The sequence below is a fragment of the Tachypleus tridentatus genome, chromosome 1, assembly GCF_004210375.1.
Source record: "Tachypleus tridentatus isolate NWPU-2018 chromosome 1, ASM421037v1, whole genome shotgun sequence".
Lineage (NCBI taxonomy): Eukaryota > Metazoa > Arthropoda > Merostomata > Xiphosura > Limulidae > Tachypleus > Tachypleus tridentatus.
In genome coordinates this window covers 35,120,105-35,135,704 of record NC_134825.1, presented here as the reverse complement: position 1 = coordinate 35,135,704, position 15,600 = coordinate 35,120,105, and the positions used below count along the sequence as shown (strand labels likewise).

Sequence of the window (15,600 nt, the reverse complement as noted above, 5' to 3'; positions counted from 1 at the left end):
CACCCTCGGCAACAGATTTTATTAACGCGTTAAAAGCTGTTCATAATTACAGTACACTAAGGGCTTTCAGTTCAACGTATGAATACTAACACGTAAGCGATACACTTAGTTCGTTCAAAATTATGTTGAAGTCATAGAAATACTAACTTTATTCTGTTTCTAATGAAAGTGATTCACGTCATTCACTCGTTGTTAAATGTATCCAAAAATATCATTATTTCCTAAATTAGATCACATAACGTCAATTATATGATATTATGTAAGTGATGTTTATCACATTTGGAACGTGTGTATAGTTTTATAACTATGTGTACTTCAAACTATAAAATGATTTCATTTTGTTGTACGTTGTTCCAAATTCTAGCACTCATCAGATAATCTCCGTATTTTCAATGTTCGGTAAGAATTTATTTAGTTTTTGATACAGCGCATTGTCAAACAATGGACTAATTATGTTCTCTTCACTGCGCAGAATCGAGCTCCAGATTTTACTGTTGTAAGTGTGTAAGCGTAACGCTTACCATTTAGAGAACGTATGTAAAACATAAATCTTATAAAAACAATTGTGTTTCTATGATCATTAAGGAAAACACGTAGAAACTGAAATAAATTTTTAATTCGTTAAATAACTTCTTAAACATTCTTTATCTTTAAAAATAAAACATTTAGCATCAATTTCTGAGCTAAATTGTCCTTTAGTAGCACAGCGATATGTCTGTGGACTTACTACGCAAGAAACTGGGTTTTAATACCCGTGGTGAGCAGAGTACAAATAGCCCATTGTATAGTTTTGTGCTTAATTAAAAACAAAACTGAACCAAACCATTATTCGCCTAGTTATGTTTGGGATATCACTTAACAATTTCTGTAATGTTAACACGTGATGTGCTGGTAATTATCTCTGTTTATAAGGGGCCCGGCATGGCCAGGTGGGTTAAGGCGTGTGACTCGCGGGTTGCGGGTTCGCATCCCAGTAGCACCAAGCATGCTCGCCCTTTCAGCCGTGGGGCGTTATAAAGTGACGGTTAATCCCACTATTCGTCAATAAAAGAGTAGCCCATGAGTTGGCGATGGGTAGTGATGACTAGCTGCCCTCCCTCTAGTCTTACACTGCTAAATTAGGGACGGCTAGCGCAGATAGCCATCGAATAGCTTTGCGCGAAATTCAAAAAACAAACAAAAAACAAAAACAAACTGTTTATAAGAAAAAACTGGCTGAATGAATACGATTCCTCTACTGTCCCTTGACTACTGTGACACTGAAACAAAACTAACGTCATTACTGACTGATCCTGTATTATAAATCATAACATATTAATGCTAATTTTACTTTTAAATAGAAATGATATTGAACATTATCAACCCAATTCGAGTAAGCATTCTTATGATCGACTGGAAGAAAAAAACATAGCTATTGTTACTGTGATGTGATAGTAATTCTATAACAGTCTCAACGTTCTTAGTTAATCAAGAGTTAGAATAAAAACGACAAAAACATGTAGAAACTTCTCTCCTTGACCAGCCACAACTTACTCATCTATATTTGTTCGTTGTGATAGCGAATGATAACTTGTAAATGTCTTTATGTGGTTTCAATATGTGACCATATTTCAAATTCCGAAATCCGAAAACTGAATGCTCTTAAAAATAAAGTGTATTTTATGATATTACAATTACAACGTGAAAAAGTAGCTACTTAACAATAATTTAATCGTTTGTGTGTGTGTGAGCGCGTGTGTTTCTGATGATGAAGGTAATGGAAGAGAGTATATTGAATATTTTAATGAATATTAGTTTTATTGATTTATAATATATGTATATATATTTATGCATATAAAAACATTGTTGAAAGTAGGTGGACTCTTAATTCGATAAGCTTTAAATTATAAAAAATTTATAAGCTTTGACATTAAAGTGCTTTATTAAAAGTTAGAATAACTTCAAAGTTGTGAACTATTAACATAATAAAATAATGTTGGTCAAATTCGGCTGTCCTCTAAGATAAATTAAAGTTATTAAAAAAATTGAAGCCAGCCCTTATCATTCACATATTTAGCAAGCTTTTTCCAAACCTCGCTCAAATCCACGGCATCGGAAAGAAACCCGTTCCACTCCATTTGAAAAATAAAATTGTCTCAGTTAAAGATGGCTTCCACCTTACCTAAATCTACATTTTTGCTCACTAATTATTTAATTTTCGCTATTAAGTATGAAAATTGTTGATGCATCAACGTTATAAATTCCTTTTACAATCTTAAACGGTTTCATCAGATCCACTTCTAGATTTTCTTTTATCAATTGGAACTAATTTAATACAATTTTATGGATTTTAATTTTTCATCATGTGATAATCTCTCCATCCTTGGTACCAAACTAGTAACCCTCCTCTGTACACTTTCCAAAAATTCCATGTTTCTCCTAAAGTAAAACGTCCAAGACTGAACATAATATTTCAAATGTGGCCTAGCCAGTGACGTATACAATTAAATTATAGCCTCTTTAGACTTGTATTAAATATTTCTGTAGATAACACATAAAACCGTATTCGTCCTGCTGCTAGCAACATCAGACTGCTTGGACGGCATAAGAGACTGATCAACTATTATACCTATATCCTTTATTTTTTTCTTTCATGACACTGTTAATGTTATTCTTATCTAAATAACATCTATAATTCGAATTATGGCAACCCAAGTGCGATATCATGCATTTATCATAATTAAAACCCATCTCCCATTTATTTTCCCAACTCACTAAATAATTTAAATGCCTTTGTAAGGCAGTAGCATCCTCTTAACAGGTAGCAACACCCAAGACTCTGATATCTTCAGCAAAATTGAGTAATTTGCTCAACATTCCTTCACCTTCGTAAATAAAAAAAGGTCCTGAGACTGAGCCCTGAGGTACACCACTTGTAACGTTAATCCTGTTTGACTTAACTCCATTTATAACAATTAGCAAATTTATCTTCCATTGCAAAAGATATAATTTTCTTTAATAGCCTTTTATGTAACAACTTACCAAGAACTTTTTGAAATCCCAGATACACCAAATCTACACCCTTACTCTCATCTACATAAGCAGTGACCTCTTAAATAATGTCAAAAAATTTGTAAGGCAAGATTTTCCCTTAGTAAAACCATGTTGACAATCAAATAAAATTCTAAATTTTGTTCAGTAACTTTACAAAGCATTTTTATCAGACTATCTACAACTTTCTTTTCCCACAACTTATGTAATACTAATAGCCCTATAATTACTGTGTCAATTTTTGTCATCTTCCTTGAAAAGAGGAGTAACATTAGCCAACTCTTAGTACCTGTCCACCATTCAATGGGTTACATAAAATAGTATCAAGTTACTATTGCACCAAATTCTTAACCATACATCTATAGAGATGGGTTTCTTTACAAGCTTTTTATGTGGCACTTTTTCAAATGTTTTCTGAAAATGCAAATACCCTTATTCTCATTTACATAAACAATAATATTTTCAAAACACATCAGAAAATTTGTAAGGCAATATTTTCTGTTCGTAAAAACCATATTGACCATCCGATAAAATTATAAACTTTGTTACATTATTTTGCAAAGTATCCTTTATCATACTTTCCAACACTTTTCCCACAACTGATGTAGGACCAATAGGCCTATAACTACTGGATAACTTCTATTATCTTCCCAGAAGATTGTAATGACGTTAGCTAATTTCCAAACTATTGATACTTGTTTAAAATTCAGGGAGCGACTTACCAAAAATTGTGGCAAGTGATTCATATATCCAGTACTTAACCTCCTTTAAAACTCTCAGGGAAATATTATCTGGTAAAAGAGACTTATCATTCTTTAAATTTCTCGACTTCCTTTTAACAAGCTCAACATTTATGCAATTGTCATGTTTAACTTTGTTTTCATATGCTATTACTAAAGATGAGAAATACTGCTTATGTCTTCATTAGTAAAAACTAAAAAAGCAGAATTTAATAACATATTTATTTCATAATCATCAGATACAAGCCTTTTTTTGTTATCACTTAAGAGTCGTATCCCCATCCTAACAGTTTGTTTACCCCAAATGTACTCCAAAAAATTCTTACTGTTAATTTTTAAGTTTTCCACCAAATATTTTCCATACATCCTTTTAAATGTCCTAATTTCCTGTTTGATCAACTTTCTTGATCTTCTATAATACCAGTCAGTTTTATGTTCTTAAAGTTATTGTTCCTTTATTTAATTTTATCTCTTACACCCTTTGTGAGCTAATCTGGTTTTTAATTGCAGTTTTCCTTTTCCTTCTGTCAATAATACATTTGTTTTGAGTCTTGAATTTTTTCTTTAAAAACTGTCCACATTTGATCAGTGTTTCCTAAAAACTCGGTTGCAAGCATTGACCAATCATGATGTCTAAAATTAAAATCACCCATAACTATCAGTTCATTAACAAATGAAATCTTAATTTCCTGTAAAGTTTATAAATAATTTAATCAATATGATTTGGAGGTCTGTAACAAATTCCTACTAAGAGTATTTTTCCTCAACAGAAACCCAACTGGATTAAATCTCTCTGCTATGGTACTTAATATTCTCAAGTTCAAAAGAATGTAACTCGCACTTTACATATCAAGCCACTCCTCCCCCTGTCTTTACTACTCTGTACTTATCACATAACGTATAACCATGTATTTCAAGGAAATTTCTGTCATCAAAATCATCTACATTTAATCATGTTTCAGTTATTCCCATTATATGAAAATCTTCTATTCTTGTAAGTGCTTTAAAATCTTGTATTTTACTTCTGATACTCCAAGCATTAAAATGATAACAATTAAGCCTATTCTTATAACAACTTTATACAGTTTTCTAAGCTAAACTTTCCTTCACATCTCAGTTTTGTTTCATTTAGTTTATTTTTGTCCACACAACTATCTAGTCCTGGTTTAAAACTTCCCTTAGAGCTGAGTTAATAACCCTTCCAAACATACCAGATTCTTTCCTACTTTTGAGAAGTTCTAATTAATGAAAATTTCTATTTTTATATTAAAATGGCTTTATTAAAAGTTAACTAGGTAATGTTCTGTAACATATAAATATAACACAACTGTCTCCAGAAATAATGTTTGTTTGTTTTTGAATTTCGCACAAAGCTACTCGAGGGCTATCTGTGCTAGCCGTCCCTAATTTGACAGTGTAAAACTAGAGGGAAGGCAGCTAGTCATCACCACCCACCGCCAACTCTTGGGCTACTCTTTTACCAACGAATAGTGGGATTCACCGTCATATTATAACGCCCTCCCAGCCGTGGGGGCGAGCATGTTTTGGCGCGACTCGGGCGCAAACCCGCGACCCTCAGATTACGAAGCGCACGCCTTAACGCGCTAGGCCATGCCAGGCCCCCAGATTATTTGAGCGCTAAGTTTTCATTACAGAAATTACCAAAATACCGTAACATTTATATCGCTCCCACGGCTGAAAGGGCGAGCATGTTTGGCACGACGTGGATGCAAACCCGCGCCCCATCAGATTATGAGTCTAACGCCCTAACACGTTTGGCCATGCCGGGTCCCTCTAGAAACAATGCAGTAAACTTTAGGATTATACAACTACAAAGCTAGGTTTGATGCTTGAGGTTGGTACGGTTCTAATAGCTCATTTTATACTCTTTGCATCTTAACAAAAGTGAAAAAAAACATGTCTTAAGTACTTACGTACTTATATTATTATTTTGATGTAAATACAATTAAATTGTTGATGATACACATCCATTTAGGAACGTTTCTCGATGAGGTTTCATGCTTTTAGCAAAAAGTTTCTTTCTTTCAGTTATTCTGGTTAGACTTTATCAAACAGAGAAATATTTGTGAGTTTAGTGAGTTGCAAACAAAACGTACAACAAATTTGGATTGAGACGAGAAACCGTCAGTCAGAGTGTATTGTTACGTCATCACAGTTGAATCCAGTGTATTTTATTTCCTTCATTTAGAGCCCATCATTACGTATATCTAGTTGATTTTGTTTCAGTTACTTCAGAAATCATATGATTAAAGAAACCTATGAAATAACGTTCACGGGCTCATTTAGTTTTTTGTTTTTTTCCCACAGACGTTATCTATAAAGGACAGGTTGGTGTAATTTTTTTTATCGTTTGTTGTACGTGTATAACCAGTGTGTCGTAACACACGTGACAACTTTAGTCGAACTTAAGCACAATTGCATTAATTCTTGATGTAGTTCTACAAGTGAAAACAATATAACAGTTATTTATAAACTGTTTAAGGATTCTGATGTTAAGGGCGTATACTATAAAGCAAATATATAAATCGATAAAAGCTATTAGAGTAATCTACAATAAATGAACGAAACGAGCAAAAAATTACTAGAGAGATATTTCAATGTAACGTTATGAGTTTGTTCCATTAGACTGTAAGTGTTCTGTAAATTATTCTTGGAATAACCGTCTTTACCCAGAGTTACCTGGGTATTACCTTGACGGAGGGTCGATTTTTTTTTAAACAAAAAGATCATGCAAAAATACATGTACAATGCGTAAAGATGATGATACTTAACATTAAGACAAACTATTTTTACGTATTTTACGAATAAGAAATTTTTATATGAAACAATAAGTTTTTGTAACAACAGATGTTTTAAAAACTTCGTACAAAGTATTGCTCAGTCCTTCATTTAATTAGTATAATTAAACATCTCTCAGCTAGCCAAATTATTCAGCTTACTTTGTGACTTGAAATCAAAGAGAGTATTTAGAAACTTACAAAAACACAGAATGTATGTGATTTCGAGATAAAATTAAAAATTTAATTTCACATTTAATTATTTGAAATATGAAAAAATATCTTTTTTACTCTACATAATACTTAAAATTTATACTGTATTTTCATCACAATTCTGTGTATTTGATAACTTTAATACCAAATGTCAGGTACTGTTATGACTGTTACTTAGATACCTATTTTAAAGTGGTTTATTGGTTTGTTGTGTTTAGAATTAAGCACAAAGCTACACTGTGGGCTGTCAGCGTTCTGCCTATCACGGGTATCTAAACCCGGTCTTAGGAGGTGTGATTCCGCAGATATTCCTTTGTGCCACTAGGGGCATTTTAAAACGGAGATCCACAATTAAGGAATGTTTATCGTTCAGCACATTTTTGCCAATGAAGATCCCCAAAGGGGGCCAAAAGTACACAGATAAAAGTGTATTTTAACGTAGATAAATGTCGTGAATAATTATTTCTAGTATATTTTATGCAAGGTTTAGCATTGCCAAGTCGTTAAGGCACACGACAAGTAATCGGAGGGTCGCGGGTTCAAATCACCGTCACACCAAACATGTTCTTCCTTTCAGCCGTGGAGGCGTTATAAAGTGATGGTCAATCCCACTATTCGTTGGTAAGAAGAGTAGCTCAAGAGTTGTCGGTGGGAAGTGATGACTAGCTACACTCCCTCTAGTCTTACATTGCTAAATTAGGGACAGTTATTGCAAATATTCCTCGTGTTGCTTTGCGCAAAATTCAAAAACAATCTAACATAAAGAAAACGACTTTCATATTTTATGAGCCTTAAATACAAAGTGTTATCGGTTAATTTAGGAGGATGGGTTTTCTGCTGAAACTCACAGATACACTGTTCGTTCAGGAATGTTATTGTAAAATGATTGAAGACAAGCTTGCATTATTCATATCTTCTTCAATTATTTATAATCGTTTGTTGTTGTTTTTAAATGAAAGCCGTTATAATTCGTTCAGCAAAAACAACTGGCTAAATTTCGATTTGTATATTTTTCACTGAACGCATAATAAACAGTTACCTACGACTTAAATAACTCTTTGTTTGACTTTGCCTTATAAATAATGAAATAATGATTCACCGTGTTTTTTTATCTTACATGGTCTCGAATTTGTTTTTGTACTATAAGCCTTCAACCTCTTACATTTTTTGTCACCAGACTCGAGCAACAAGAATTATATTCAGTTGAAAACCTGTCATTATTGTCGATACTCACTGTTTTCTAAATCTTTCTTTTTGTTATATAAGTTATTAAAAGTTCACAGGTCTCGCTATTAGCTTACACACAAACAGATTGCACTATGGTGGCCTGGCATGGCCTAGCGCGTAAGGCGTGCGACTCGTAATCCGAGGGTCGCGGGTTCGAGCCCGCGTCGCGCCAAACATGCTCGCCCTCCCAGCCGTGGGGGCGTTATAATGTGACGGTCAATCCCACTATTCGTTGGTAAAAGAGTAGTCTAAGTGTTGGCGGTGGGTGGTGATGACTAGCTGCCTTCCCTCTAGTCTTACACTGCTAAATTAGGGACGGTTAGCACAGATAGCCCTCGAGTACCTTTGTGCGAAATTCCAAAAACAAACAAACTGCATTATGGTACGGAATCACGCATAATATACGAACCCGAACTTTAAATATAATCCGTCTCATGTTGAGATAACACTTAAAAACTGATACTTAACTGGCATAAATAGATGAAAATTGTGAAACAAACTGCCTTGCTTTTGTAAGTAGAGAATTAAAACAAATAAGATAAAGTAGGATATTTCTTATAATATGAAGTAAGCTGAAGTTTTTACTGTTAAATTAAAACCTGATATATTTATGTAATACATGTGTACATAACAAGTAGTTTAATAACAATAATTACATCATTAATTTTCATCTTCTTAACTCGGAAATAATTTTAAAACATTAACTTTAAGTGAAAATCAAAAGATTATACATATGACTGGTGCAACCATTTATTAATATCTCACAAAACCTTCATTATGGTAACTTTTTCTTCACCACAATATCCTTCGTGTACTCTTTCTTTGTGTGTTTTCCACTTCCCTTCTTTACACAGCTTCTCTACATCAGTGTCAAACTTCTCCTGGTCTATTTCCTCACCAACATTCATAACCCAACAAATGTACCCTCCTCAAAAAAGAAAAAAAAAACCCAAACAACACATATGTATATATCAAAATTATAATATTGTTTGTAAATGTATATGAACTGCGAGAACAATATAAAATTATTTATTCTTAAGCCTAACTTCCTAAATGAGGACGTACTTAACTTCTTCCTTTCCACAGTAGGTTTTCAGTTGGAAAATAAAAATAGTATCATTATAAGCAAACATAAGAACACAAACACATTATTCTTAAAGGCGTATAATACGTGTTTTCTGATTTGATTTTACATTAAAGAAGTATCTCTAATTATTTTTAAATCAATTAAACTGAAGAATTTACATTACTACATAAATAATTGTAGTATATGAAATATTACAGAAAAACTAATTTAATTTGTTAAATCAAACATGGACTCAAATTTAGACCTACCTGGTTTGACAACACGAATCAACTCGGGAAAAATTGCAGAGTCACAATGGTTCGGACAAAATACTCCATTCATTACAACAGCACTGTAGGTGTCTGTAATATGTAGAAGCTGTCTCGTTATCGTCTTATCACACTTAATGACACTAAACATAATAATGCTATTCAACAAATACTAAAAAAATACACCACATTAAACTAATGTTTCATATGTTTAACATGGTTTAATCTATGTTTAACTGGAAATTTCAAAAACTTTTCAGTATATTAAACATACACTTCTCGCCAGTTTTCACACTTAACATAAGGTACTTTTAATTAACAGATAGTGCAAAAAGTAACACGTTAAAAAGGGTAAAAAACAAAAGATATTAGTAGATATGTATAGGAGACTATGTGAATGTCTGTATAATAATAATTACATAGCTTTTACCAGTTACTTGTATGTTTGTTACTGAAAACATTTGAATGGTATTAAGTGATTAAAAGACAAAGGTGCTAATGAAACAAAAATTATATTTCCAGTGTAGCAAATCCCGACAATAATTTTGTGCATGCTACAATTCCAAAGCATACAATTGATCTGAATTCTTATATTGTTATATTTTAAGACATTAAAACTTTAGAACATACCATTTTCAACATTAGGGATGCGGACTCCATCCTTCAAAATAAGATGGATTAAATTATTGTATACATTTTTAGTTTTGGCTATTTTCAGCATTTCTTTACTTCCATCCAAGGCATCAATGTTACTGTATCCACGTTGTTTCAGCTGAAAGCAGCGTAAGTTGGAAATTTGAATACACATTTGTATCCTTCCAAAAATAATTGATTAATATCATAGAAATATAGTGAATATATAATTATATAGAGCTTTAATCAAAATCACACATAAAGATGGTTAAAACAGCCTATAATGTAGTAACTTCATACGCAGTAAATTTTATGTTTTGGTTTCGTTTTGCAACTGTTACCTATTCATACTTTCCTTTTCGCTCCAGATACACCCCTAGTCAATATCGAATACCCAAAAGTGTGTTGAGAATGCCATGTTACCTATAAATTAATATATGTGTGTATTTGTGTATATAATTTTGTTAAGAAATAAAATTGATGTTTTCACCTGTACTTCATCAGACAGAAAGTAGGCAAAAGATATTAAAATATTACAGTAACAAGGTACTAAGACTCATCTAGAAAAAAAGATTTCCATTAGTCCAGTTTGGTTTGAAAGACCTTACGCTAAAGTAAGGGTAGGTATATTTTGAAAACATTTATATACTAATTTCGCCTTTTTTTACGTAATGATAATAATACTCAATATAAGTATAATGACTAGAAACCCACTTGAAGTAGAAACGTATTCTTAAGATGGCTGGTATGGGCATTAGCACTTTAATTAAAATAAGGTAAAGAACAACGTTTCGACCTTCTTTGTTAACCTGAAGATGACTTAAGAAGGTTAAAACGTTGTTCTGTACTTTATTTTAATTAAAGGTTTAATATCCATACCAGTAGTCTTGAGAATACTTTATTAAAGTAATTAATTTTATTTCTATAAGAATGAAAAACGTCTGTTATACAACGAAATAATCAGTATAAATACCAGTTTTCCATTGGCTCCTGTCCCAGCTCCAACGTCCAATATTCTGCCATTTCTGTCTTTCACGATCTCCATCATATCGTTCACAACAAAATTTGAATGTTCGCATGCATGTTTGTTTATTAGCTGAAACAAAAAAATTAATTACAGTGTTCAGAATATCGTAACAGTAAACAAATTTTGATCTTAAGGATACATCAAACAGTTGTTCATTGTGGTAAACATTGTTGCTTTACCTATTACACCCTTATAGAAATGCTTCGAAATTTTACAGAATGGGTCAAATAGATAAACACTATGTATATAAATTAGAAACTACTGTCCCCAGCATCCTGTACAAAAGATGTTTGATTTGAATTTCGTGTAATATTACACGATGGCTGTCAACGTCAGTTGTTCCTAATTTAGCAGTGATAGACTTGAGGGAAGACAGCTTGCCAATAACACCCACTGCCAATTCATAAAAATGTATAAACAAATAGTGGGATTCACCGTCATATTACAACTACTCTGTAACTGAAAGAGCAAGAATATTCGGCAACAAGAATTTCTTAACCACCAAACCATATCAAAAGATGTCCATAATGCAGTACAGTGATGATAACAATATAATATCTTATTTATTTAAACATCTTACAAATCACTTGTTTGGTTCAATGTAACTCAATAAAACGAGTTGTACGAATGTCAGAATTAACAATAGGTTAGTCTCTGAAAACTGTGGAATGTTTGGTTAATATGTGATAATGCTTTGGCTATTATATACACGTTCAACACCATACAGCATTCCATATGTTTAGTCCCCCGCTGGGACAACGGTAAGTCTCCGGATTTACAACGCTAAAATCAGGAAGTCGATTCCCTTTGGTGCACACATCAGATAGCCCGATGTAGCTTTGCTATAAGAAACACACACATAAGCTCCATATGTTTATTAAAACGTACATAAAATGTTCTTCAGATTTACATGACTGTTCTACATTCAAGTCCGAAATATGACTTACGATTTACAATTTCTGATAAAGTAACAGACTCAAACAATTATGGTTATATATTCAATGAAACTGGGACTACTGACAACATGATCAGGTGTATACACCTACCTGGGCTATCCAGATCAGGTGTTGAGTACCTTAGGTCTGTTTCATTTACTAAACACTTCAAGCGTGGTCACACAAAGTATTAAAGAAATAAATTCTAAATCTGCTTTACATGGTGTTTTACTTTCAGAAATTATAACGTCCTGCAATACCTGAAGTAAAAGATACTCAGCATATTTTAGTTCTGAAATACATGGTAATGATCGAGTTGTACGTAATTTATACACACAGCTAAATATACATGCATTTATATAAATTTAATATAAACTAAAGACAATTTTGCTGAAAGTGTGCAATAAAATATGATCCTTCCATTTTTCTAATTCGGCTAACATTTTGTTATTTTTTAAACATCTTATAAATAAAATAAGTCAAAAAGCAAGTAAGGTATGTTAATGCATTTTTTTAAACATTCGGCTTCCACATTATGAAAGAACTAAAATTATCCAAAAAATCTACAACACACATGAAGAAGTCTAGCAAAGCGACTCACTACGAGATGCATGCCAAATATTTGAAATAAGCTAGTGCGGATGTTTCTTTGTTTTTGAATTTCGCACAAAGCTACTCGAGGGCTATCTGTGCAAGCCGTCCCTAATTTAGCAGTGTAAGACTAGAGGGAAGGCAGCTAGTCATCACCACCCACCGCCAACTCTTGGTCTACTCTTTTACCAAAGAATAATGGGATTGACTGTAACATTATAACGCCCCCACGGCTGAAAGGGCGAGCATGTTTGGTGGGAACTGGATTCGAACCCGCGACCCTCGGAGTACGAGTCGAACGCCTTAGCACACTTGGTTATGCCAAGCCCAAGTGCGGCTGTATACAAACCATTGTAAACAATTTATTTTAATTTATAAAAATACAGATTATTTGAGCGCTAAGTGTTTATTATATAAATTATTAAAATCCAGTTGTAAAACTTTAATTTAGTTATGCCATAAGCTCTTGACCACCAGATGTCATTTAAAAACAACTTCGTAAAAGTTTCAGTGGTGCGAAATGGAGGCATTTACATATATTCCTTTAGGGTTGTGAAAAGGCAATGCATGAAAAAAGAAAATAACGTTCTAGGGAATTAGTATTACCTCCAGTTGGTGTGGGAAAAGGCTAACGTCATAACATAGTCTTATGGCTTTATGCCTAAGTGAAAATTAATTGTGAAAGACCATTGTTATCGAATTTTTTGTAAACACAATATTTCCTTCGTATACCTAAATCTAAAGAGATTTGCTGTCAACATCTGAAAGTAACAGTTTTTTTGGTTTGTTTGTGTTTTAACATATAGGTACAATAGGGCTATCTGTGCTATACCCCCATAGGTTTCAAACCCGTTGTTTTACCGGATAAGCTCTCAACCTCTTTGAGCCACGGGAGGGAGGGGAACGAATGTGACAGTGTCACAATACCACGTAATACCCAATTGCTGATGGAGTGTGTACAAAATTGTTTTATTTGTTTGATTTATCCCAAATGGAGCCGAAGGGTATTTGAAGGTGCCACCTCTTTTAATTACCTGTACCACTCTGTTGTAGTATATTGTCTGTCAGTCAGTCAGTAGACACTAAAATGACGTTACATAATGGACGATTAGTACTGCAAGTTGTACTGTCGTTACGTCAGTGAAACGTATGCATGCTCTGAATCACGAGGACATATGAACTTCCAAAACAAGGAATAAAAACATTTGTTACATTTTATTTTTGTCTTATTTGCTCTTGAAGCAGCACATTTTCGTAGATCCTGCAGGTGTACATTTAATATATTGCAATGTAATGACAGAATTTGTTAATCACGAAACACAACATAAATCGTCTAACCTTATATAAGCTAATTAAATGGAATAAATCTTCTAACTCGTCCTATATTATAACTCAAACAATAACTACCAATAACAAACCTTTTCATAATCATCTGCATGTTGGTCATACATCTTGCACGAATCCTCTGGAGTCATGGTTCCTTTATGGGTTATTTCATATAACCAATGAAATTCTTGGTCGTCATGATGATCACCATGACAGTGGTCGTGATGCTGCTGATGATGGTGGTGGTGACTTTCACTGGTTACGTTATTTAAATCTTCATTTTGACATCCGGTAAAGCTTTCATTTGACTGACAGCAACCATTATAATCTTCATCATGACATCCAGTGCAGTTTTCATCAGGTTGACAACAGCCTTCCATATCTTCATCGTGACATCCTGGGCAGTGTTCATTAGGTTTCTCTCCACATGTATGAAGTTTACTCTCGCTATCATTAGATGACATACCGGATTTTTTCTTCTTTTTTTTTTTCAATTAAGAAAAATAATAACAAAAAAGTTTATTTCGCTAGGTTTGTATGGGTAAACCTACCTCTTAAGGTTGATGTAACGTACATGATTGTTTGTTCTTCAATTGTCGTTAAGCTCAAAGGACTTGTGTGTCTATCAAAATATAAAATTAATAAATACATTGTTCTTAACAAAGACATTAACGTGATAAAGAAAACCTTTAAAAATAAATATATGGTTTTACGACTTGTAAAACAATTGTAATTCAGCTAATTTAGAAAATTCTAGGCGTGTATAAAACTATACGACTTGGTATCACCCATTTATTTTTATTCTCTACACTCTGACTTATCTTGAATAAAATACATCAGTAAGGCTGGTACAAGACTAGATTACTGACTTGAATTTTATTTCGTTTTGAATAATATCTTTTTTGTAAATTAAATGTTTGAAAAACTAAAGGTGCAAATTTTCTTCAACCACCCAACTGAATTTTTTACTCCTGTACATTTTATTCAAGTAAGCCGCTTGCCTACAGGTCCGTAGCGGCAAGAAAAACTACATATACCAACAAATGAAACCATATTCTAATAGTTTATAACATTAAATTACTACTAGTGAAAAAATTTGCTTTAATAACTAAAAATCGTTATAGTAGTTGTTATACATTACCAACGAACACAAAAAAAAATTATTATTTCCGTCATGTAATAAAACTGACCTGATAAAATTTTAAATAATGTTAGAAGTATACACTTGAATCAAATGTGGCTTGACTAAAGTACCTCAACACTCCAAAGCTCTCATGCAATGTTCACTATGTGCACGTGGATATGGTCAACCAATCAGTGCCCGACTTTTGTACCGACGTATTACATAAAAAAACAAACAACTTGAAGGTCGATTTCACAGCAAAAGCACATCGAGTGTCGACCCACTTATTAGACATGTGTGATAACTTAGTATAGAATATTTCAGTTTATGTGGTCACAACTCAAGAAATATATAAATAAATCGAATACAAAATGAAAATAAAAGTTTAAATAACAAGAGAAAGAGAGAACCAGCCCGAACCATTGTGAATATTAAAATATTTATTTCGCATTAAAAAGTTATCTGAAAAATACAAACCCTGCATGTTTTAAGAAGACTCACTCTGTTCATTACAATAGCACTGTTAATGATAAAGCAGATAATAAGTAAATAAGACATCAAAATTATCAACGGATACTTAGAGTAGCTTAGATAAAGCAACAGGTCAAGAACTATTACTTAC

The 15,600-nt window shown here is 32.9% G+C and overlaps 1 protein-coding gene across 4 annotated transcripts in view; it reads right to left on the bottom strand.

Annotated features, from left to right (window-relative positions):
• Window positions 1–15,142, bottom strand: part of LOC143246100 (uncharacterized) — a 29,803-nt gene extending 14,661 nt beyond the window's left edge. For 2 of the 4 annotated variants that reach the window (XM_076492318.1, XM_076492327.1), the window contains exons 1-6: window positions 15,046–15,142; window positions 13,948–14,477; window positions 10,950–11,072; window positions 9,974–10,115; window positions 9,344–9,436; window positions 8,779–8,936 (exon numbers count right to left, since the gene is read on the bottom strand). In XM_076492318.1, the coding sequence (XP_076348433.1) occupies window positions 8,779–8,936; window positions 9,344–9,436; window positions 9,974–10,115; window positions 10,950–11,072; window positions 13,948–14,319 (888 nt within the window). In that variant the 5' untranslated portion in view covers window positions 14,320–14,477; window positions 15,046–15,142. The remainder of the gene's footprint in view (window positions 1–8,778; window positions 8,937–9,343; window positions 9,437–9,973; window positions 10,116–10,949; window positions 11,073–13,947; window positions 14,478–15,045) is intronic. The other 2 variants (XM_076492332.1, XM_076492333.1) reach the window with 2 other exon arrangements.
• Between the last annotated feature and the right edge of the window lie 458 nt (window positions 15,143–15,600).